The 23105-nt window shown below is 37.2% G+C and overlaps 2 protein-coding genes across 2 annotated transcripts; both read left to right on the top strand.

The window, feature by feature from the left end:
- Positions 1–29: 29 nt before the first annotated feature.
- LOC114803648 (short-chain dehydrogenase/reductase family 16C member 6) lies at positions 30–15966 on the top strand. Its single transcript, XM_029038519.2, has 7 exons — positions 30–1045; positions 11438–11593; positions 11942–12118; positions 12185–12257; positions 13790–13967; positions 14839–14964; positions 15333–15966. Exons 1-7 carry the CDS (start codon positions 701–703, stop codon positions 15418–15420), a joined length of 1143 nt encoding a protein of 380 aa, XP_028894352.2. The 5' UTR covers positions 30–700; the 3' UTR covers positions 15421–15966.
- A 1648-nt stretch (positions 15967–17614) lies between these two features.
- LOC105209518 (uncharacterized) lies at positions 17615–20824 on the top strand. Its single transcript, XM_011179937.3, has 2 exons — positions 17615–20394; positions 20450–20824. Exons 1-2 carry the CDS (start codon positions 19651–19653, stop codon positions 20663–20665), a joined length of 960 nt encoding a protein of 319 aa, XP_011178239.2. The 5' UTR covers positions 17615–19650; the 3' UTR covers positions 20666–20824.
- Positions 20825–23105: the final 2281 nt, after the last annotated feature.

The raw sequence follows: 23105 nt of genomic DNA, 5'->3' as shown, positions 1-23105 counted from the left end.
GCCAACCTGACTGACCGGCAGGAAAGCGGGCACCATTTACAGACGCGCCGTGAGTTGAGCGCGATCGCCAAAGGAATGAAATGAATTATGGCAATTAAAAAAAGTTTGAGCCAAAATAAAAGAGTTGAGTAGAAATTTTGTTTGGCTTATGTGTGCATTACAAATGGCACTCGGAGCAACTGTGCGAACGCAAATAGCTTGACGGCAGGCGGCGCGACAATTGCTATTTACGCGTCGAACGGGTGAGATTGTCGAGATCCAAAGCGCGCGCTCGCTTACCTACGCCGAGTTCACTTGGGAGCAAACACCGCAACAACAACAAAGCAATAAAGTTACTACCTATAACAAACAGCATACAGCGATTCACACAATGAACATAGAAAACAGTTAAGAAATTCCAGCGGAAAGAAAAGCGAAAACTATAAATAATAACAAGTGCCAGCAAGAGAAAATCAAGAAAAAAAATCAAAAAAGCGACAACAAACATTCGAGCAAAACAAGATCGCTAGCGCAACGCGTCGACATTTCGAAATCATATTTTGGGTGACAGTGCGTGCGTAGACTCCGCGAGATCCGAGTGTAGTCTAATGTACAGTATAAGTGAAATCCAAAGACGCAGTTAAAAGTGTAAAAATAAATCTTCTTTTTATTACTATTTCATATCGCTGGCAAACTGAAAGCGCCAAAGTTTTTCGATAAAATGGTCGAATCGGTTAAAGTAACGACTTTTACGCGTACGACCACCGCTGTGCCAGCGTCCGCCGCGGCACCAGCAGCCGCATCGACACCAGCGACCGCGCCCGTCAATGCAGCATCCGCGGCGTCGCCAACAACAGCGACAACAACTGCGGCGGCGGCGGCGGCGACAGCGGCACGGAATGCGCAACGTCGTGATGAGACCGCGCGTGGCATCTACAATCTGAAGGTGATCGTTTTCTTGCTGCTGATGCCACTGATCCTGTTTGCCGTGTTTCTGAAGCATTTGCTCGACTACCTGTTTTCGTTGGGCGAGAAGGAGAAGGATGTGCGCGGCAAAGTGGCTGTGGTGAGTGAAATTTCAGTGTGCGCGGGGGGAATATTGCTCAAGTTTGCGCAAGCAAGCGGTAGTGTGGCAATAAAGGGGGGGGAAACACTTGCATGGTGTAAGCGCGCAAAGCACCTGATAAAGTGCATAGTGAGGTGAGTGTGTCAGCGTCAGTTGTGCAAAAAAACGATATTATATATTGCTATTGGGAAAGTTTTAATAAGCAACGGAAATGAATTACTTTGTTTATGAGACGCTGCGCGACATGAAAACGTCAACGGTTTGTTTTTTTTTTTTACTTTATTTTATGGGAGAAATTATTATAAGAGAGAAATTTAGACCCTAGTTGTGTCAGAATAGTTGTCGGCTTACATGCCCTGGTGACTATAAGATGATTTCCCATTGCGAATAGCTATTGGTGTCGCTATTAGCACTTGGAAACTCAGTTACATATAAAAATCTGAATTTCCTTTTTTGAGAATGAATCGCGCCTGGCATGAGTTGACTGGGATTGGTATCCGATAGCCATACATAATAAATATTTTGATGTACGGGTACCTAGTGGATACTATACTAGAGCTAGTGGTCTTACAGAATTAGTGTATTCATACACAGTGAACCAAAAAAAAAAACTTTTACAGAGAAAGGTTTTGATTTTGAAATTAATTATGTCTTAAACTAATTAAGATATTGACAAAAGTGAGATAAAGTGCGTTTTATTAGTTATTTGAATGTAAATAAAACTTATCTAAAAAATTAAGCTTTCTCCTAAAACTTAAAACATTTAAAATAACTTCGATTTCGGCGTACAGTTTGCATTGATGAAGATTACAAAGTTATTTAAGAAAAATTAGGCTTTGTATCGGCGCCTTTGGCATTTTTCAAGGCTTGCAGTCTTCCAACAATGCATAAAATTTTGTGTAAATTCGAAAGGTATATTTGTCCATATGTTCTGAAGAGCAGTCTTAACCTCATTTTTACTCTTAACTTTGGGTTCTGGTAGCTTTATCTCCATATAGGCCCGTAGATGTTTGCCTATATACAGTAGAACCCCAATTATCCGAATTAATGGGGACCGGGACCCATTCGGATAATCAAATATTCGGATAATCGGATTTTTTTTTTTAAATTGCCATTGGAGAGAATAAAAGCTACGTTTTGATATTACACTATTTTTTTTATTGAATTAAATGAAAGAAACATGAAATTTTCACATATTTTAAATATAAATAAAATGTACTTATGTACAATTTTAGAAATAAAAATCATTGTTTTTTAAACATCTCCGTCAATGTAAGCTGTTTTGCGGTCTTCAACCGTTTTCGGGCAACCAGGTCACGCATTCGCTTGACGGTGAGCAGTTGCAAGTGGTCACACTCGGGCTGACGCTCCATCCACTTCAAAGCAGTCTCGAGGCCGGCTAATGCTTCACTAGCTGATGGTCCAGCGTCTACTTCAACATCAGCAGAAAGTTCTTCATCCACTTCAAAGCAGTCTCGAGGCCGGCTAATGCTTCACTAGCTGATGGTCCAGCGTCTACTTCAACATCAGCAGAAAGTTCTTCTTCCACTTCCACTTCAACATCTTCTCTCACACTTACAACAATTTCATCGTCATTGAGAATTTGAAAACCAGGGTCAGACGTGTCACAAGCCATCCACTCTCCTACATCTTCAGCACTTACTTCTGTACAACCAGGAATTTTTACAATCGTTTTTCTTATTTCCTCTAGTGACAACGCATCTTCATCATCATCATCCTCTCCATATTCTTGTTTCTCATTTTCTTCAGATTCTTTTTTTTTGTTCTTCTCAGACGGTAGGCCTTTCAGTTTATTTTTTGTGATTCGGATAATCGGCGATTCGGATAGTCGGAGTTCGGATAATTGGAGTTCTACTGTAGTGGAATTGAAGGTTAAACCCTGTGGAGGATGCGACAGCACTTTTTAATGTTGTACAATAGCCATTCCGTTATCAATAAAGCGGAATGCTCGGGTAGTTATGCTGAACGAGGCAGTAACCACGATTTAAGTTAAGTTTATGTGCTTATAGAACCAAAATATCCCCTGTGGTTATCGCTAAGGAGTTGAAGGAAGCTGATATTGCATAGGTCCACATTGAAACTGTGCGGGAGTTTGTTTGTTATTTAAGTTCTTCATGCTTTCATTATTTAGAATGTGTTGAGTGGATGTGTATTATAATGCCTTTAAATATATGCCTATAAACTGCCATATAATTCTTGATCATAAAAAATAAAAACTCGTCAAAACTTATAATCAATCATAGTATGGTCTACATAACCGCAATAAACCTTGATTTATATCTGACTCTCAACTCTACTCAATTGCTCTAAAGTATCAAAGACTGTTATGGAAAATATTGCGACACTCCACATTTTACTCGAAACAAACTCTCAAATTTCCTAAGTTATTGTAAACAAAACCCATACTTCCTTTATTTTATGACGTCAGGCATCTATGTATTTTTTTAGTCAAATGAACCCCGAAAAAATTAATGGGACGAAATTGTCGTAATATAAATTTTCTAATACTTTTTGAGAACATTCGAAAGGGAATCTTCCTCGACATGTACATATATGGTTATTGTATTATAATAGATATGGTTGCATTTTCTTAAGGTTCTATTTTTCTATATATTCTTTGTTGATTTGGTGAAGATATTTTTTCTCTTCCTTTCTATTTATACATATATACAATATAAGCTTCAATTGCAATAATTACAGTGAATTCTTGGATGGAAACCCACCGTCGAGTGATTTTTGCTCGTCCAAGAGATGGTCATTTGTTCTAAAAATTTAACTTCGTGCATGAAAAAATGTCCGCTCAAGGGAGGTGTCCGTCTAATAGACTGTACTTACTTGCTTACTTGAGATAATATCAATTGCATTGATGAGCTAAGCTTTTTTGTATTCGAGATCTGAGATAATCTTCATATTATCTGCGATCAACAGCAAAATATGCGATAAACTAATGTATACATAAATCAAATAAATAATAATAATAAAACGCTGTTACCGCTGAGAAATAATACAACAACAATTAATAAATATACATTAAAATTCTCATTAAATACATTCATTCACATTAAAATTCTCATTGCGCTTAACATTTTCTTTGTAACACCTTTTTTACCTAAGTATATACATATGTACATTGGCGATTAGGTCATCCGCTCCATTCAATGAATTGACTTAACGCATCGATGCGTGTATAGCTAGGCAGCTGCAAGCAGTCGCCGAGATGCCAACCGCTCCCCAAATTCGAAGCGCTGTCATAAAGTTTTTCTTAATAATATTACTCGTGTCTTTTCTTATGGTCATACGGGTATAGACATATCTGAAGCATATGTAAACAGAGGTTTCGGAAAGCAATTACAATTATTAGCATATCATACCGCTGTTCACGACTTCGTTCAATAACATTCTAGCGACTTTAATACTATTTTTTTTTTTAAACGCGCCTCACCAAAAAATTTATTTGAGCTCGCAGCTGTTTGGGTGTGGCCCGGCGCGTTTAAGCGCTTGGCAAAGCATGAAAACAAAAGTGAAAATATTTATTTGACATTTGTATACAAACTTTTGTTTTTATTCATTTAATAAAAAATAGTTAGACACACACACACTCACACTCGCATACAAACGTATTTGTTTGTTTTCATAATTAATTTGGTAACTCTATCGGTTTTGTTGACGGTCAACTGACTTACAGTTCCAACTATAGCGGTGTATACAGAGCGCCTTTTGTATTTTAATATAAAAAGTAAGCAAGTTTCTGTTTATTCTAGCCACTGACTTTAATTAACAACATATTTATTTATTTATAAAGTCAACTGGCGGCAAGTGTGTAAGCAAAGCGAAACGGTATTACATTTTTGCGAAGCTCGTTTTTGGTGTTTTTGTTTGCTTTGCAAATGAGACTAGTGTTCAAGGTCAATCCCGGGAAGCGGCAACGGCTTGAGGAATGTTGCTTTACGGACGTGCTAAACTGTGCATATTTTAGTTTATTCCTCCCCCTTTCCGTTTGCCACAGTAAGCATGTCCGTCCATATATAGTATATGTCGTGATGCCGCATAACTCAATAGAAACTTGCTTCCTCGTGACGTTCTCGCTCACTTCACATACATAAATATTACTCGATAACTGTCGGTCTCAAAGCCAAGCGCTAACTCATTCTCATACATCGGCGCTTCGCTAAGAATCCGAAATTTGCGCTTGTAGCTCGCTTGCGAGCAGCTGAGCTGTATGTGTCAACAAAATATTTCCAGTTTATGACGTTTCTGCAGCACTCACTCATCGATTTCAATGCCTCCAATTTGGCTGTTGTCCGGCATTTTTATGAACTTGATCTCAACGATATTTATCTGTCGATATTAACCTCATTGTGTATGTATGTGTCGAACTGTACACTGGAGTTTACTCAATGAATAAAAATTAGAAGCGCAAAGAAAAAATTTAGTTTAAAATGTGGTCTAATAATAACTAGTTCAAGTATTTCAGTTTGGAATTAGTTCTATTGGGATTTCGAAGTAAATTAAACTCGATATAACAAGTCAAGGCAAGTATAAAAAAATCATAGTTATAATATTAGACAGTTTGAAGTGTTCTATCGCTGGCGATTCTTCGATTACAGCGATCTTTCAACTATTCGATACGATTTTGTTTGAAATATGTACAACTAATAAGTATCGTTGAGGTCTTTCCTGCAACTATTCCCATGAAGTTTGAGTACAGGAAGTTATGTATATCTGGAAATAACGGTGAATGCGTAAGAAATTCGAAACTCAGTACTTCAAGATTTCCATGGTGAGTCTGAGAATTGGTGACTTAAGAGCTTGCGCGGTTCTCACCGACGACTCGACTTCGACTTATTAACAATTCCCCGACTTTATTTCAGATATTTCCAGCAGTTCAAAGGCAGTTTACATCCATAGCTCTCTCATCTATAAGCCACATAGGATAATCGATTACAATAGACATAGAGAGAAAATATTTGGACAGACATATTCTACTTGATTTCTGGTTTCGTGAGCTTATTGAATGTATCTAAAGTGCTTATACTTGTGGTTATGAACCGGTCATGGGTGATTCATTAAAAACTCAGCGTCTCTAGGCTTTGTCTACCTTGTGTGCAGTGTTGATTTCTATGAGTGTTAATTCGATTCGTATGGCATCGTCAATTAGCATGATGCGTTTTTGATGCGCATATTTTTTGTTGATTTAAATATTCGAAATGCTTTCGAAGCTTTTTATATTCAATCATTCAGTCAAGCATTTATACAAAAATGTGTACAATCATACATACTTTTACATACATATATGTATGTAAATAAAAATCTCCATTTAAGCAAATACATATATTTATTGTTGCGCTGAATTTTGGCAAGACGTGCCCAATCGTAATTGTTTATAATTTAGCCTTATTTTTTTGTAATATGAATGTACGTATTTTTTTTTTGACTTAATCATGCGTTTGAATTGTTTCATTTGAAATTTACATGTGTAATGAATTTTTGACATATTTACAATGTGTTTAAAAAGTTCGACGTGACTTTTGCGTGAACTCGAATTCACTATTTACCGGAAAGAACTCTTATTCGACGAACATTTGTGTTCTAAAAATAATTAAAGTTCTGGGGTCAACGATTTTCGGATTTTTTTTTCAATACTGTTAAGAAGGTTTTATGTCAAGTCTATCCAACTTATGGCGTCATAAGAGCGAATGTATTCGGATTTTATATGTGTGGTAAGCTTTAGGACGCTAAAATAAAGTTCATGATCTCATGGACGTACTACTGAAATATGAGATGTGTTCAAAAATTAACGAGAATTTTCGTTTTTGGAAATTTGATAATTGGTCTTTTGGACAATTTGAAATTTCCCGTTATTTTTTCATATGGTTTCTAAAGGTTTCAACTGACTCAGTTTCCGATAGCACTTTTTTATGAAAAACCCCAAATAGTGTTTGAAAACCTGGAAAATCTGTTCGATGAATCATTATTTCGAGCTATGGCCGAGCTAATGATTCAGAACAATTTTATTTACTTTATATCGGTATGTATTTCAACTTTGTTGTATTTTATACTCCAGACTTAAGAAAGTAGCGAATATACAACTGGTATAAATCATATATATTGATTAATCATGCCCAATCTCTTGACAATCGAGGCGCGTACTATAATTGAAAGTACGTCGAACTTTGAACAGATAAGTTTTCCAAAAGCTATATACTCGTATAATTGATGATCAGAAAGTATTTACTTAAATGTATTCCAAATGTTTTTTTTATACGATTTTAAGCTTCTCACTATAACGTTCAACAGTAAACATAGAATATGTAGTTGGACTTTATAGGATAGCATTTTCTTATATAGGTATAAGTGTATTGCATTTGATATTTAAAGCCCTAAAAAATTTTTTTTTTAATATCGAAAATTATAAATCTCTAGAAATATGTCAGATTCAAAACACATAGATCATGTATTTGTCTGACCATTTTGTTCTTTTATATTCTGCGAGTATATATTATATTTATATATATGTATAGTAGTTTCAGAAACTCTTAACTGTTGAAAGGCAAAAGTGAGTCTATGGACCTAAGAAATCTGTTAAACCAGTTCGTTATGATAACAGTTACTATTTTTGAATAAGCTGGCTAACAGTTTGTTCAGACAGCCGTTTAAATTAGTCAATTATTTTGGTTAATTGAGCTTTGTGAGAATGTTGTGAATTAGCTAATTGACTTTATTAAAAGCTTTGTCTAAAAACTAAGTAACCTATTTTTTTTTTACTTATTAGGTGGTGAAGTTGTTTTAAGGGGTCACATGGCTTTTATCGCGTAAAAAATGGCCTATTTTCAATATTTTTTTCCACGTAAAAAATTATTTATTCAATTCAAACTTTTTCCTGTTTTATAGATACATATTTAAAGAACAATTTCAGGAGTTTTCAAAAAAATAAAAATAAAACTCCTCCATTGTGACGTTATTTCCGGTACCCCTCGGAAAAAAGGTGCATCCGCGTTGTCAGCATAACTCCTGACACTATCATCCAAAATAAAAAAACAAAAAAAGTGTTTTAGATAAGACCATAAACTCGTGTTTGAACGAAGGGAAGACACAAAATGAAATTTGAAATTTTGGCAGACATTTTTCCAAAAAAAAAAATAAGAATTTCGGTCAAATTTCTTGCCATTTTGATTTGTTTTTTTTTTTAAATAGTTGTATATGAAAAAAAAGACTGTATCTCCGAAACTATTATTCGGATAGACTTGGAAATTTAGGACAAAATTCTTGAGATGAAAATCGATTTTTTAAACCCACGAAACTCTTGAACCCCTTAAACTGATGAAAATTATAGTTGTTGTACTCTTATGAGAATAGCTGCGATGAAAAAAATCTTTGTGAAGAAAATCTTTGTGATCTCAAAAATTACATTTTCTAAGGTTACATATTACAATAGTACTCGTTTCCAACTTCGCGCTTAACGGAGCACACTTCTGCATACTAATTACCTGCAAATTTAATGTCAATTAGGCTCTTTAACTCGTATTAAATTACTATCGTTTAACACGCTTAATGGTCATAAAAGAAACTATTAAAGACAACCACTTTTTTTACTCTTCTACAACAAATGTTTTGTTGTTGGAAAAAAATACACAAAGAAACAAAACTTGTAAGTCGGCACAACCACTATTAAAGGTCGACAACAACAAAAGCGCGAAAATGCGAAACGTGTGTGAAGACAAAATGACAGAAATCGCAATGTAAAGTAAAAACAAAGACGCACTAAAATTTAATAGCAAAATAAAAATTGCGAAATCAATGAAAAATGTGGGAAATATTGAAATGAGTGAAGAGAAAAACATGAAAAATCACAATGATGAGAGATAAACATGAGAGTTTTTTTCGTTTGTTGTTTTATTAAAAGCGCAATTAGCATATTGTAATTGTAGGTGTGTCTATGTGTATTGCATACAAGATGACTCGTGCTCAGTGGCGGCTGTCAACGGCAAACTAACACAGACAACTGCGCGCCAGTCGCTAAATTAAGTAGGAGGGGTCAGCGGCATAGGCCATGGCAAAATGTTAATATAATGCCAAATATGTCAATTTATTAATACACACATACACACATTACATATTCAACTATAAACGTATATTTAATAATTGCACTCCACTCGTACGCTATTTGAGACATTTTGAGTGACCGCTCACTGGGGCGGATGAGTAATATGAGACAATAAAGCGAAAAAAAACACAAGCACATGCATTTTTTATACCCGTGTGTGTGTGTGTGTGTGTTGGAAGAAACGCTGCATGCGCTAATACAGCATGTGGCATATTCAATTTCATTAACGGTGCTGTGCTTTGAAAGGCGACTGCATGAACGCGCAGCGAGGGCTTAATGGGTCGCCTTGGTTGCTGCTGGCTGCCAGCTGAGCAATTAAATTGCTGATGATCATCTTGATGATAAAGTTCTTGCTGTCTGCTACTGTTTACTGGTTGCAGCCGTGTGCGCTGTTGGTCAAGCTGGGTGGCGGCGGCGCTCTTGCATTGTTGTTGCTGTTGATTGTGCGCTGAAGTGCTTGACTGTGAGTGGCGCAACATTTACATGATAAAAGACATTAATTGAGTTAGCGTTGCACTTATAGCTAAGTTTATATATGTACATACACATATATGTATATATAAAAGCTTGAGACTGCTACTGTTGATTCATGTGCATAATTGGTATTTTTGTTTTTCTGCTGGCGCTATTCAAATAAATACATGTAATTAGGTCAATTTAATATAGGTGGCATATACTTTCAATAAATTACTTTTTATTCAGACCTTCATTTTCTTAGATTTCATTTTTGGTAATTAAAAAAATTTGTGCAATTTAATTTTCAAAAACATCATTTGGTTTTAATATATTTTTTATTTGGCAATTCTAATATTTTTTTACTATGATTGGGGAATTAATAGTCTCTTCATTCAGAATGCATGAGAAAAAGAAAATTCAGTATGTAAAGGCCTAACTAGAACATTATATATTCCCGAAAAATAAGTTCGTAAATTATAAATCTCGAGAAATGCGACAGATAGACCTCCATCCATCCAGATCAAATATCCATTCGTCTCATCATTCTGTCCTTCTTATCTATCACTTCGAACTGCGGAGGAATGGTTTCGACGATTCAGAGCGGGTGAGAACGACACCATGGATAAGCCAGCCGGCGGAGGAACTGTGAGGACGAATACCGATCAAATCATGGAAAACATCGAGTTAGACCGACATGTGTCATCTCGTGATATCGTCCAGGAGATGTGAGTTAGTCACCAAACCATTTTAAACCATCTGCAGAAAGCTGGATACACAAAAAAGCTTGATGTTTGGGTGCCGCATGATTTGACGCAATAAAACCTTCTGGACCGAATCAACGCCTGCGATATGCTGCTGAAACGGAACGAACCAATTTTGAAAGCGGATGGTGACTGGCGACGAAAAATGGATCACATACGACAATATCAAGCGAAAACGGTCGAGGTCGAAGGCCGGTGAATGGTCCCAAACAGTGGCCAAGCCGGAATTGACGGCCAGGAAGCTTTTGCTGTGTGTTTGGTGGGATTGGAAGGGAATCATCCACTATGAGCTGCTCCAGACGCTTAATTCTACCATATACTGCGAACAACTGGACCGCTTGAAGTAGGCGATCGACCAAAAGCGACCAGAATTGACCAACAGGAAGGGTGTAGTGTTCCACCAGGACAACGCCAGACCGCACACTTCGTTGATGACTAGTCAGAAGCTACAGGGGCTCGGATGGGAGGTTTCATCGCATCCACCATATAGCCCGGACATAGCGCCAAGTGATTACCACCTGTTCCTGTCCATGGCGAACGCCCTTGTGGTGTAAAGTTGAACTCATTATATGATATTTAATAGTGGCTTTGAATTTCAGTATCAGGCTAAGTTTTTTTGTAAAGAGCGTAGCCTCAATGAATTATTCAGAAATACAACAGCTTCTCAAAATGCCACCAAATATTACAAACAGTCGTGGAACACTAGAATCTTCCTACAGTAGAGGTTCTCATGTTATGGTTTACTTATGAAGCTCTATGAATTACAACTTGTTTCTGATTTCCACAGCCAGTTCAATAAGATTGGATTATTGTTTAATGATGTCACAGATAAAGACCGTTGATTTTTAAGCATTATGATATGGCTTAAAGTAGATTTTTAAACAATTTAAACATTGCTTTCATGAATTTCGCAGAAGAATCATAAAAGATTTTCATCAAAAAAATGTAGTCAGTAAATAAAATTAAGCTCACGTACATACATGGGCGTGTAAATAAATTTCATTTCAATTTTGCATAAAATTAACCGCAAATTTTTTGTTCTCTCTTCAGGTGACCGGTGCAGGTAATGGCCTTGGCCGGGAAATAGCCATTGAGCTGGCCCGAAAGGGTTGCAAATTGGCCATTGTGGATGTAAACTCAAAAGGCTGCTACGAAACAGTTGACCTCATTACCAAAATACCCAGTGCCGTGGCCAAAGCATATAAGGTAGGTAGGCGTGCATGCTCGTATAATGCCGTTGCAAGGTCGGCGAGTGTACAAGTGTGTCTGTCTGTTTATATGGCAATAAATGCGGTACAAACATGCAAATATCTGGCAACACATGTGCGTACATGCATGCAAAATCACTTTCTTTTCAATTATAGCGGTAAATATAAGCCAATTACATGCAAGGCTATTATCCTTCGAACCCACTTGTCCATTTGCATATGACTGCGCGCAAAGGTATGCTACGCTTATTGGATTTTTTCTTAAGTTTTTTTCGTGACTTTTGCATAATGGACCTGTGTCAAGGACCAAATCTTAATAACTCTTATTTCTTCTTTTATTATGCAGACAGATGTCTCGTCACCGCGTGAGTTACAGTTGATGGCAGTGAAAGTCGAAAAAGAGTTGGGTCCTGTAGAAATTTTGGTGAACAATGCTTCCTTAATGCCTATGACATCCACGCCACATTTGACCAATGATGAAATTGAGACAATACTTACGGTCAATTTGGGTTCATATATTATGGTGAGTGATAATACAAATAACTTCGTTTTTTCTTTCTAAATGACAATAAAATCTCAAACCTTACAGACTGTTAAGGAGTTTCTACCGAAAATGGTTGCTCGAAAATCGGGACATGTGGTGGCCGTGGCAGCTTTGGCAGGTGAGTGATTGAATATACATATATCAGATAGATAGATGGTAAATAATGTCTGTTGTTCATCTGTAATATTTTCCCAATGTTTTGTGAGAACTTTTGTTTGGAAGACCTTTGGAAGTCTTTTGTATATTATTGTGAAAGAAATCTTTGTTTTTCGTGTAAATGACCAATCTACAGTTTCAAGTTTGAAATACTCCATAAAAGTAAAATATTTAGAATTCTAACAATGTACCTTGTTTACGTTCGGATCCATAAATTTCTTTCTTTCTTTTTGTTTCTTTGCGAAAAGGAGTCCGGTGCTTTGACCGAGTCTTGATCTCTACTGGATCTATATTTCGTTAGGTAGTAGCCTTTGTATAGACAGAAACTTATCGCAATTCCCATTTCATAAATTTCGGCCCAAAAACGTTTTACTTATGAACAAGTTTCTGGAAACATGAATGAAATTAATTGAGATAGGTTAGTTAAAACAACTGACCTCCGCGACAGGTTTCGCGATGGATCCCACATGGATAGCTAAAGGTACCAGTCCATTGTCATGCCTCAAAACTCATAACTATGGATCGCAAAGAAGACGTATCGCCGAAGCCCTTTGAGCCTATCACAAATTTTATGAGGCGGCTATTGTCTAATCCGGCAAGTTCGCATGTGTTTATCTAAAGTATGGCTAGTGGCGGAAGAAATTACTTGGTATCCACCTCACCTTCATCAATACAACCATGGCAGTTTGCGGCAAGATGAATCTTTTTAAGTGCACATAGTTCTGCCGACATCTTTCGCTTCACATTAGACCACCAGAGGATCTCACAAAGGTCGCGAGAGGTCCAGTGATCTAGTGCTAGAGCACAAGAGAACAACGAAGCCCCGACTCATTCCCAGCATGGTCAGAAAGGATGATCATTTGCAATTACTTGGTTTCAAAAAATTAATCTCTCTATTTTTGCTCCTGATGGATTTCAAATCGACCGAGACGCATATATGAGATAAATATAAGATAAAAATTGTTATTAGGTATATATAAGTTCGAAATAAAGACTATGGTTGTGACATCACCCTCTATATCGCACAAGCCTCTTCCTTAGGCACTCTTTGGCGAACCCAGCGAAGTGGCTGGAATTGACATTAACCGACTTAAGAAGTTCGTAATAGTGTCCAAGTGCTGTATCGAATCATGAGCGTCTTGGCGATTCGTTAGGTGTGTTTGGATAACACTGCAGTTGCTGACATCTAACTTAACAAGACCCCATTATAAATACATTTAATTTTTTGTGGTTCTTGGTTCGGAGTACTATTCTCTGCCATATTTTAATCCATTCTGACATATGAGGAACAATACCTCAAAATACTGCAATCATTACGCAACCGCTTATCAAAATTATCTTCGACATTTTAGCATCGCACACGACCACCGATAATGGGGTATTCGCCCGCTTCCTGACATACCGACAACATACCTTCAATTTAATTACAAACATAGCATAGCATCACATAGCGCATGAAATTCTTCTAATCATATGAAAATTCCATAATTGCAGGTTTGGTGCCGCTGCCCGGTGCTGGCATTTACACTGCCACGAAATATGGCATTTTGGGCTTTATGGAAGCGTTGCGCGGCGAATTGCGCCTCTCCGACTGCGACTACATACGCACCACCGTGGCAAATGCCTATCTAATGAAGACTAGTGGCGATTTGCCCTTACTCAGCGATGCGGGGTGAGTGCATACAACAACAATAAACATTATTGTATATTGTGGTAGAAACTTGGAGAGTTACATAATAGCTCTATATCTGTATGTGTATATTGTATGTGTAAGGTGTAAGCCGTTGGTAATGCGTCTAGATTAAAAGCAATTAATGCCGTGTGGCAAGAATGTGGGTGGCGGGCAGAAATTAGAATACATGTGGTGAGGTGTGTGTGTGTGTGTGTGTGAGAGGCAAGCTTCCAAGAATGTAATAATCAAAAGTATGCACTGTAAGCACACATAACACACATAAGAAAGTATAGTTATGCAAAATTTTGCGGCTTTTACGATCCTTACGCTTGCATTAGGGTGGTTCTTAGAAAGTAAAAGTAATTAATATTTAAACTTCAATAAGTCAAATTAAGATTTTTTTTTTTAGTTTCTTTTCTGCAATTTTTATTATAATAAAGAAATTGAAAGTAGATCTAATTTTTCTACTAGTGGCATCTGTGCCAAAATTGGGCAAAATCGGGTTTATTCTTCCTGTAGCCCCCAAATACCTAATATTTTCTATATTTAAGAACCATCCTAATATATATCACATATATGCATACAGACCCTACATCTACCACATATTCTTCTTCTTTACCGCCTCATTTGCAATTATACTGCCACAAAACACACACGAACACCTGCACCGAAGCCACATAAATATACAAATATACACACATGTATTATAGTATATCGGAAGGTGTATTCCTTTATTGATTCATTAATTATTTTATATTGCAATTTTTATGACAATCACCAACTGGTAATGCCAACGCGTGCATGTAATTGGATTAACCTCAAATCATGTGCTGTACAACAACAACAACAACTCTGCTTGTGCAAAATCCAGCATAATGGCCAGTTATCCGGGCTTGCCGACACCCTACGTCGCCCAGAAGATCGTACGCGGCGTCCTCTACAACGAGCGTATGGTGTACGTGCCGAAAATATTCGCGCTCACAGTGTGGCTGCTCAGGTGAGTATGGCGCGTGTGTGTGACCATTGTTGCCAACGCGGCAAATAATTAAATGCAATTAAGAAAGTGGCAGCGCAATAAAAATGGAAAAAAAAACAAATGAAAATAAAAAATGCGAGAGGAGAGCGCACATAAAAAGCGCAAACGCTGGCAAGACTGCGCCACTTAACAGTTATTATTTAATTATGTTGCAATTGTGAAACGCGTTGCCGCTGCACTTTTCGCCATTTATTCTATTTTAATTCACTTAACTGCATTGCTCATATGATTTTCGGATTTTTTTTTTTGTCTTTTCTTTTCGCTTTTCTCTCTTACTCTTTTTTTCCCCACTTTTTCTTGTTTTTGTTTTTTATTTTATTTTGACGCAGATTGTTGCCCACTAAATGGCAGGATTACATGTTGTTGCGCTTCTACCACTTCGATGTGCGCAGCTCTCATCTTTTCTACTGGAAATAAGTACACGGCGATCCATGGTCCAGCAGCGCCACACGAGCAAACAAACACACATACATACACACAGACACACACATATATACATGTGTGCCTTCCCACCCAAAACTGTAGCCGCGTGTGTGTTTAAGTTGTAGTCCAGGCTGGTTGCTGGCTTATAATGTGTGTTGCAGCTCCACAAGCAGCCCCGCGTCCCTCGAAATACAATACTTATAAGCAGACTGCAATGCATACATATACATGTTTGTGTGTATGTGTGTATTCACTCGCTGCTCCACTCAGTTGGCGCTTCCGTTTTATTGCATTATCAGCGCTGCTGCACACAGTCATGCATTTAGCTGCTTCTTTCACATTCATTGTGAATCCTTAATTTTATTATCACATTTTGTATTTTTTTGTCTAATTGTATTTTAATTCTTTTGTGTTTGCGATGAGCGTTACACTTTTATATTGTTAGTGTAATAAATGAATCTTTAGCTTAAGAGTACAATGTTAGTCATATCTACTAAATAAATATATATATTATACTTATATTATTAACACATAAACAAATGTGGTGTGAATCCACTGAAATTATAATCTGCTGGGGTTCGCTTAAGACTATATATAAGGGTAGGTGATGGACTATAGAATCGCGATAAATTCGTTAATAATAAAGATTGGGAATCACTTGAAATAATTACAAACCTGGAGCGCATAAATAAAGGGGTTTTCAGTAAGAGTTTCAAAAAAAAAAAATAATAAAACAAAAACGTTTGGGATATCAATGAAACTCTTTATTCCTGTGAAAATATATTCGATGCCATTATGTATGGAACTCGGTCACCACGGGCACCCTTGAAGAAGTACAGACGCTGAACCCAATTCGACGGTTTTCAAGCATAAATCGGCCGATACTGCTGCAATTTCACGTTCGATATTCGTACGAAATTCATCAATCGTCGCTGGCTTGCTGGCATAGACCATAGACTTGACGTAACTCCAAAGGAAATTGTCTAACGGCGTTTAATCGCACGACCGAGGCGGCCAATTGACTGGGCCAACACGTTCACCAAACTAGGTTTTCAATAAATCGATTGTGACATTCGCTGCGGGGCTTGTGGCGCTGTCCTGCTGGAACCACATGTTGTCCAAGTCCATATCATCCAATTCGGGCAAAAATATTCGGTTATCCTATTCACAGTAACGTGCCGATGAGTCATGATAATCACGAAAGAAGCCCATAACCGCACCAAACCATAATTTTTATAGTTTAATAGTTTTGTTCACCTAAAGATTGTTTGTGTCACCAAGAAATATAAGAGTTAAATATGGGGTTATATATACATAAATGATCAGGATGACGAGTGGATTTAAAATCCGGATGTCTGTCCGCATAGTTATGAAAATGAAATTTGGAACATAGGATCCCATTAGGGAGGGGCACATTTGGATGTAATTTTTTTGGAAAAGTGGGCGTGACCCCGCCCCCAAATATGTTTTTTGTATATAACTCGCAAACCAATAAAGCTATATAAGCCAAACTTTCTGTAGTCGTCTATATTAGCCGTTTCCTTATACAGTCCAAAAATGAAAGAAATCGGATAATAACCACGCCCACCTCCCATACAAAGGTTAGGTTGAAAATTACTAAAAGTGCGTTAACTCACGTCAGAAACACGAAATTTTACATAAGAAATAGCAGAAGGAAGCTGCACTGAGATTTTTTTACAAAATGTAAAATGAGCGTGGCGTCGCCCATTTATGGGTTAAAAACCAAATCTCAGGAACTACTAGACAGATTTCAATGAAATTCGGTATATAATATTTTCTTGATACCCTGATGACACGTGTGAAAAATGGACGAAATTGGTTCACAACCACGACAACTTCCCATATAACTCATTTTTGAATTTCATCTTATTCCTTCTCTTTATAATATATACATTAGGAACCAATGAAGATAGCGAAATAAAACTTTACACAAACACTGTATATGAACTGTTGCATCACTTGTGAAAAAATTGTCAAAATCGAACCATGACTTTTCAAGGCCCCTGATATCGAACATGAAGAACTCAATGTCTAAGGGTAATTTTTCCCCGAAAATATACTTAGGTAAATACCTCAGATATTTTAATGTAATTCATTCCCTCTGAATTTTTTTCTTATAACAGTTTCTCACTGTACCTGAAATGGTAAAAATCGGGTCATAACTTCCCCCAGATCCTATATACCTAATTATAAGTAATATTAAATTAAGTGAGCGTATAGTCTTCGATACATTGTATCTTGGTGGTGAAAACGAGTGAAATCGGTTTAGGAATTACCTCAGTCCCCATATACTATTTATGATGATTTTCGTTATTCTATTGAACTTTATACCCAATATATGAGTCGAATTGCGTTATCTTTATAAAATTACATCAATAAATTGCGAGAGTATAAAATGTTCGGTTACACCCGAACTTAGCCCTTCCTTACTTGTTTTGGGATGCAATGGTGACTCTTGGAGTACGTGTGGATTCCTGCCTGACCAATATCGCATATTTTGCTTATTGACGAAGTCATTCAGCCAGAAATGAGCCTCATTGCTACGTAGGACGTAACGCTCTTACGGTTTAGGCCACTGACTCCGAATTTCGGTAGTAAATTTTAATAATTTCGACTCGATGTTAGAACGTATATCTTTCCATGATGAAATGGCAAACCTTACTGAAGACAAATGTCAAAAGAGCTCTACTTTTGTAGAGTCCCTTTTGAAAAAGCCTTTATATGGATAATAAATTTAGATTGATATCCTGTAGTTGCCAAGATACATGACGATAAGTGACGTAGCAGTAACAAAAGGTCAACAGATTTGCCTCCGAACTCTAACTTTTTGTATTAAGTACGACCGCTTGAAGCCACAGAACATGTGAATAAACCAATCATCTTCCCGTAGTACGACTTTAAAACAACCAGTCAGTTTGATTATTCATTCTTTAAAGGCATTTTTCGTAAAAAATGGCGTTGAATAATGAGAACCCTTAACCATCTGAGCTGAGATTGTTTTAGAGAGTCTGTTAGTGTAGAGCTTAACGAAAGCGATGGTATAAGCCAAAAATTAATAATTAATTTTCGGAGCTTCAAATGCTAACTGAAGAAGAAGAATGTGAATTTCATTCCATTAACTGAGATTCAGAAGTGCTTCCACTAATATATACATATGTACATACAGTAATATGGATTTGAAACTTGATTTGACCATACATGATGATCTGGGCAGGAACATGGCAAGAAAGATAAAAGCGCATTGGGAGGTTCCACTGGGTTGCAAACGGTGGATCAAAAGTATACAAAATTTCTACTGGCGCTCGATAGAAGAAAATGTAGGAACAAGCTTGGTATACTTACTGGTCACAGCCTGGTGGCGGCGCTCGCCTATAAGATGGTGTTGACAGATCGCGAAGAATACAAAAAATGTCAAAAACAAGGCACCAGGGAAACCATGAAGCATGCATTTGGGTCCCCGCGGTATGAGAGACTGCAAGAGGTATCGGTAGTGAGCCCAAATAACCTTTTAAAATTCGTTGAACCTGCGACAGAACTCCATTTGGTATCGCTAAGGACCAAAACTGGCTTATGGGTCCGCCAGACTAACCTAACCTCAGCTGATTTAACCAGATTCATAATCTCTAAAACTAATATTTTATGGACTTTGTTGTGAAGCATTAAATTGTGGAAGATTTCGCTACAAACACATTATGATATATGATATTTTGTATCTATCTGAGAACGAGAAACGGACGAAACAATGTCTAAGGCAGAAGTAATGAATTATCAGCATACATTTTACATTAATTTCCAAAATTTCATCAAAGGCTGGTAAAATTGACTAATTTTCTCAGAAAGACTACTCTGTAGTTGTGGTCGAAATATAATGCAAATGAGGCCAAGGTGAACTTTGCACCGAATTTAGTTCAAGAGTTCTGCAAAATTTTGAGGAAGAAACTGAGTATGTATGGTTTGATAAAAAAATATGTATGTACATGTACATGTATGCGGGGTTAATATCTGGTAATAACAAATGAGCAATCTTCGAAGATAACAAGACACAGAAGTTGTTCAATGCCTACCGAAATTTGCCGAACAAGTGAATTCCAGTGATTTTTCGATATTCGCAAAGTGAACACGCAAATTTCGTTATTGATGAGTACAGCTACACAATTTCGGAAAATATTGGACTAAATTCGTTGAAGAAGAACAGCAACAACAATGCTACGAAATAAATGTATGCTTCATGGGTTACTACTTGTCTACGCGGCCATTTTGAACGTTACGGTGCATGGTAAATTCTATCGTGAATGCATCGGCTTTGAAAACGATCAGAAGTATGTTGTAAGCGAGGACGACTGCGCCAAATATATTTATTGTGATGGCAAAAATTCCTTCGAAGGCGAGTGTCTCGCCGATAACTACTTCAATGCGAAAGAGGGTAAATGTGACGAACGTGCTGCGGTCGAGTGCAAAGTCGGACAGCAATTGATGGGTGAAAATAAACCGTTTAACAGTCAGGAAGTTTACGGTCCGGGCGGTTCGAGCTCTGATGGTTGGCGTGTAGATCCCGTCAATGCCTTCAACAGCAACTTTAATAATGAGAATAAGTTCGGCAACAATTGGAATGCTTTTGAAGGATACGTGATGAGTCAGCAGCAAGCAAAACAACAACAACAATTACTTGGTTTAGGTGGCGGCGTAGTTGGCAGCGAACCTGTCATTGGCATGGCGCAAAATGCCATCGATATGGGTAGCTCCGATTCCAGTATCGCAATGGCACAACCACCAGTGTGTCCACGGCGCTATGGTCTACAAAATGTTATCTACCTACCCAATACGCAGTCTTGCGCCGCATACTATGTCTGCTACAATGGTATTGCATTACCGATGACTTGTCCCAGGCACATGCACTTCAATCAGGAGACCTCGCATTGCGTACGCCAAGACAATATGTACTGCCCGGTAAGTTGACAGTGTTGCCACGTGCAAGAAAATTTATTTAATTTTTCGTTTTCAGTACAATCGTCCGGTGCGTTTGATATGCAATCGTGGCGTTTACGATTATATACCGCATCCACGCAATTGCGGCTACTACTATTTCTGTTCCAACGGCTATTTGATGATCTTCCAATGCCCCTTCCAGTATTTGTGGGATTATGAGCGACGCTCCTGTGTAAAACGTTCGGAAGCGAAATGCTTCTCCAGCGACATTGCGGAAGCGATGTTCGGTTAGACGCAGTAGATATACTATGTATCAAAATAATATGCGAATAAACATGTAAGGCCTTCCCACAAATACATATGTACAGACTCCATATAATATGCTATGTGCTCTTATATTAAAATATGGAAGTCACAGTTAACAGTGAACAAATGTTATCAGCTTTGTTTTATTGTATTTCTTGTTGTTGTATTTTTTTTTGTTTTGCTTGCCTAAGTAGGTATCTTTTTGTACTGCGTGCTCATATCTAAATTACATGTTCTCACAAGCAATCAGATAATTATCGGAACTAGAAAGTCACAATTGTATTCGATATAGGCCGAGTAGGTACATTTTGTGTTAGCTGACTATTTTTCATATAATTGACGTCACTGTTGTCTTTTTGCTGTTTTCAAGCATGCCTTAAGAATGCTAATATGCTATATTGTTTGTTCTTGGTAGATAGCGGTTAATACTACTCGCGTAGCCGGTCCTTGAGATAATTTTAATTGCTGTTTTTATAATTTTTTAGAAGATGCGGAAGCAGACTAGAAAGTGATTTTGTTTTTGTTTCAAAATGTATATATTTAAGTTCTATATACTTATGCATTTCATGAAAGCGATTTGTTGAAAAATGTACTTTCGCCTTGACCACTTTAGATAGTAGTAATGTGTTTAATAAATGAACGGGAAGAAGCAGATAGTTAATTAATGTTTAATTTCTTCTGAAAAATTTTAAAAATTAACATTTAAGCGTTCTTCGCGTAATTCTCACGCTTTATTCCCTAAGATCCGAAAGTTTTTAAAAGTCATTGTTTAAAATTAATAAAGGATGATCTATTTCGAGGTTCCCTACTTTTTTGAAGAAAAAAACACAGAATATTCAAATTAAATGGGGACTGTTGTATTATCATTTGAAAGAACATTCTTTGGTATTTATTTTTTAAAGATTATCTTTTTCAAATGTTGGCCTCGGCTACGTCCCAGATGGTCCAACCGTTGAATTTAATTTTCGATGACTCGTTCGAGCATTTCAACTGGTAACTGACGGATGACACGCGTGATGTTTTGCTCCAAGTCCTGAATCGAAGCGGGATTGTCCGCATAGATTTTACATATGCCCACAGGAAAAAGGCTAACGTGGTCTTGGTGGCCAATCGATCAACACAGAACGTTAAATTATCTGTACTTAATGTCGCCGAGATCACGAGGTTTAATTTCATGCCCACAAACCACACCAAATCTTTGTTTTTTCGGGATGAAATGACAGCTCTTGAATCTACTCAGCCTGCTCTTCGTCCCAAATGCGACAATTTTGCATGTTTTTATACCCATTGAACCAGAAATTGGCCGCATCGCTGAACAGAATTTAGCTCGAAAACGTCATAGAGCGAAGCGATTTCGATTTGGAAGGTCGAGCGGCATCAGTTCTTGCAGAAGCTGTATTTTGTATTTCAATTAATATCTCAACGTAAAATGCGTCAAGTCGTTCCATATGTCTGCCCGAGTTGCTGCTAATGGCACCGAATCGGATCTCCACGGCCTTCGTATACACTCTCAGCTACGACTGCTATATTTTCTTCACTGTGTGCTGGATGTGCTCTGTGTCGGTCGAATATTATCCAATAATGAATGCTGGGACTCAAGATGGGAGATGATGTTGTGAATAGTACGCTCAGTAGGCCGGTTATGTTAATCATAAGTTGAGCGAGGCGCGCGAAACACATTTTTAACAAAAAGTATGATGAACACTATTGAACCTAAATAATATGACAGCTTGACACGAATCACGCGTGATCTGTCAAAAAAGGCGATTGAAAAACTCTTGAATTTGGATCACCAGATATTTACAATTCATATCGGAAAATCTCACTAATGAGCAATACTGATACATATTTCTTTTAGAAGTCGGTTTATTTTTATCTTATTGGAAAAGTTTTCAAGTGATCGGAATCGTTGTACTACTGAAACCCAAGGTAAAGGCTTTGAGATAATTTCATATCTAAAAGATTGAAGAAAACCTCCGACTTTTGGAACGCAAGAGAATCTATTATAGGGAAAGTGGATTTATATTATTAAACCAGCTTAAAAATTAAAAGCTTCTTTAAAAAAAATTGAATAAAAAAAGCTTCACAGCTTTCATAAATACACTTTGTATATACTATAAGTTCTGCCAATAACTCGCGTGCAAATTAATATCCATTAACTCCTCGAATAATTTTATTTTCCGCAATCAATTACATACAAACTGTCAACAAATGCGGCAAATGTGGCAAATGGGAGCATATGTTCGTATGTTTGCATTGACAATTATATTAACTGCGTGCAAAAAGCTTTGTATTTGCGATGAAGCTGCATGCGCGCTTGTTTATGTGAGTGCAGACATTTGCCTTTCAACGATTTAATGCCGAAGCTGAAAGTATAATGTATTTTTAAATACTCATTTGTGTACATAAATAAATACTTAACACGA

The sequence above is a fragment of the Zeugodacus cucurbitae genome, chromosome 2 (assembly GCF_028554725.1).
Source record: "Zeugodacus cucurbitae isolate PBARC_wt_2022May chromosome 2, idZeuCucr1.2, whole genome shotgun sequence".
Lineage (NCBI taxonomy): Eukaryota > Metazoa > Arthropoda > Insecta > Diptera > Tephritidae > Zeugodacus > Zeugodacus cucurbitae.
The sequence above is the reverse complement of the archived record's forward strand: the minus strand, read 5'-3'. Positions and strand labels throughout refer to the sequence as shown.

Bases quoted from the DNA above. Each gene is read 5' to 3' on its own strand.
- LOC114803648 (XM_029038519.2), top strand. From the start codon at position 701: ATGGTCGAATCGGTTAAAGTAACGACTTTTACGCGTACGACCACCGCT. The intron at 12,119-12,184 runs GTGAGTGATAAT...CAAACCTTACAG, and splicing joins ATTTGGGTTCATATATTATG to ACTGTTAAGGAGTTTCTACC. The intron at 13,968-14,838 runs GTGAGTGCATAC...TGCAAAATCCAG, and splicing joins CCCTTACTCAGCGATGCGGG to CATAATGGCCAGTTATCCGG.
- LOC105209518 (XM_011179937.3), top strand. From the start codon at position 19,651: ATGCTACGAAATAAATGTATGCTTCATGGGTTACTACTTGTCTACGCG. The intron at 20,395-20,449 runs GTAAGTTGACAG...TTTCGTTTTCAG, and splicing joins AAGACAATATGTACTGCCCG to TACAATCGTCCGGTGCGTTT.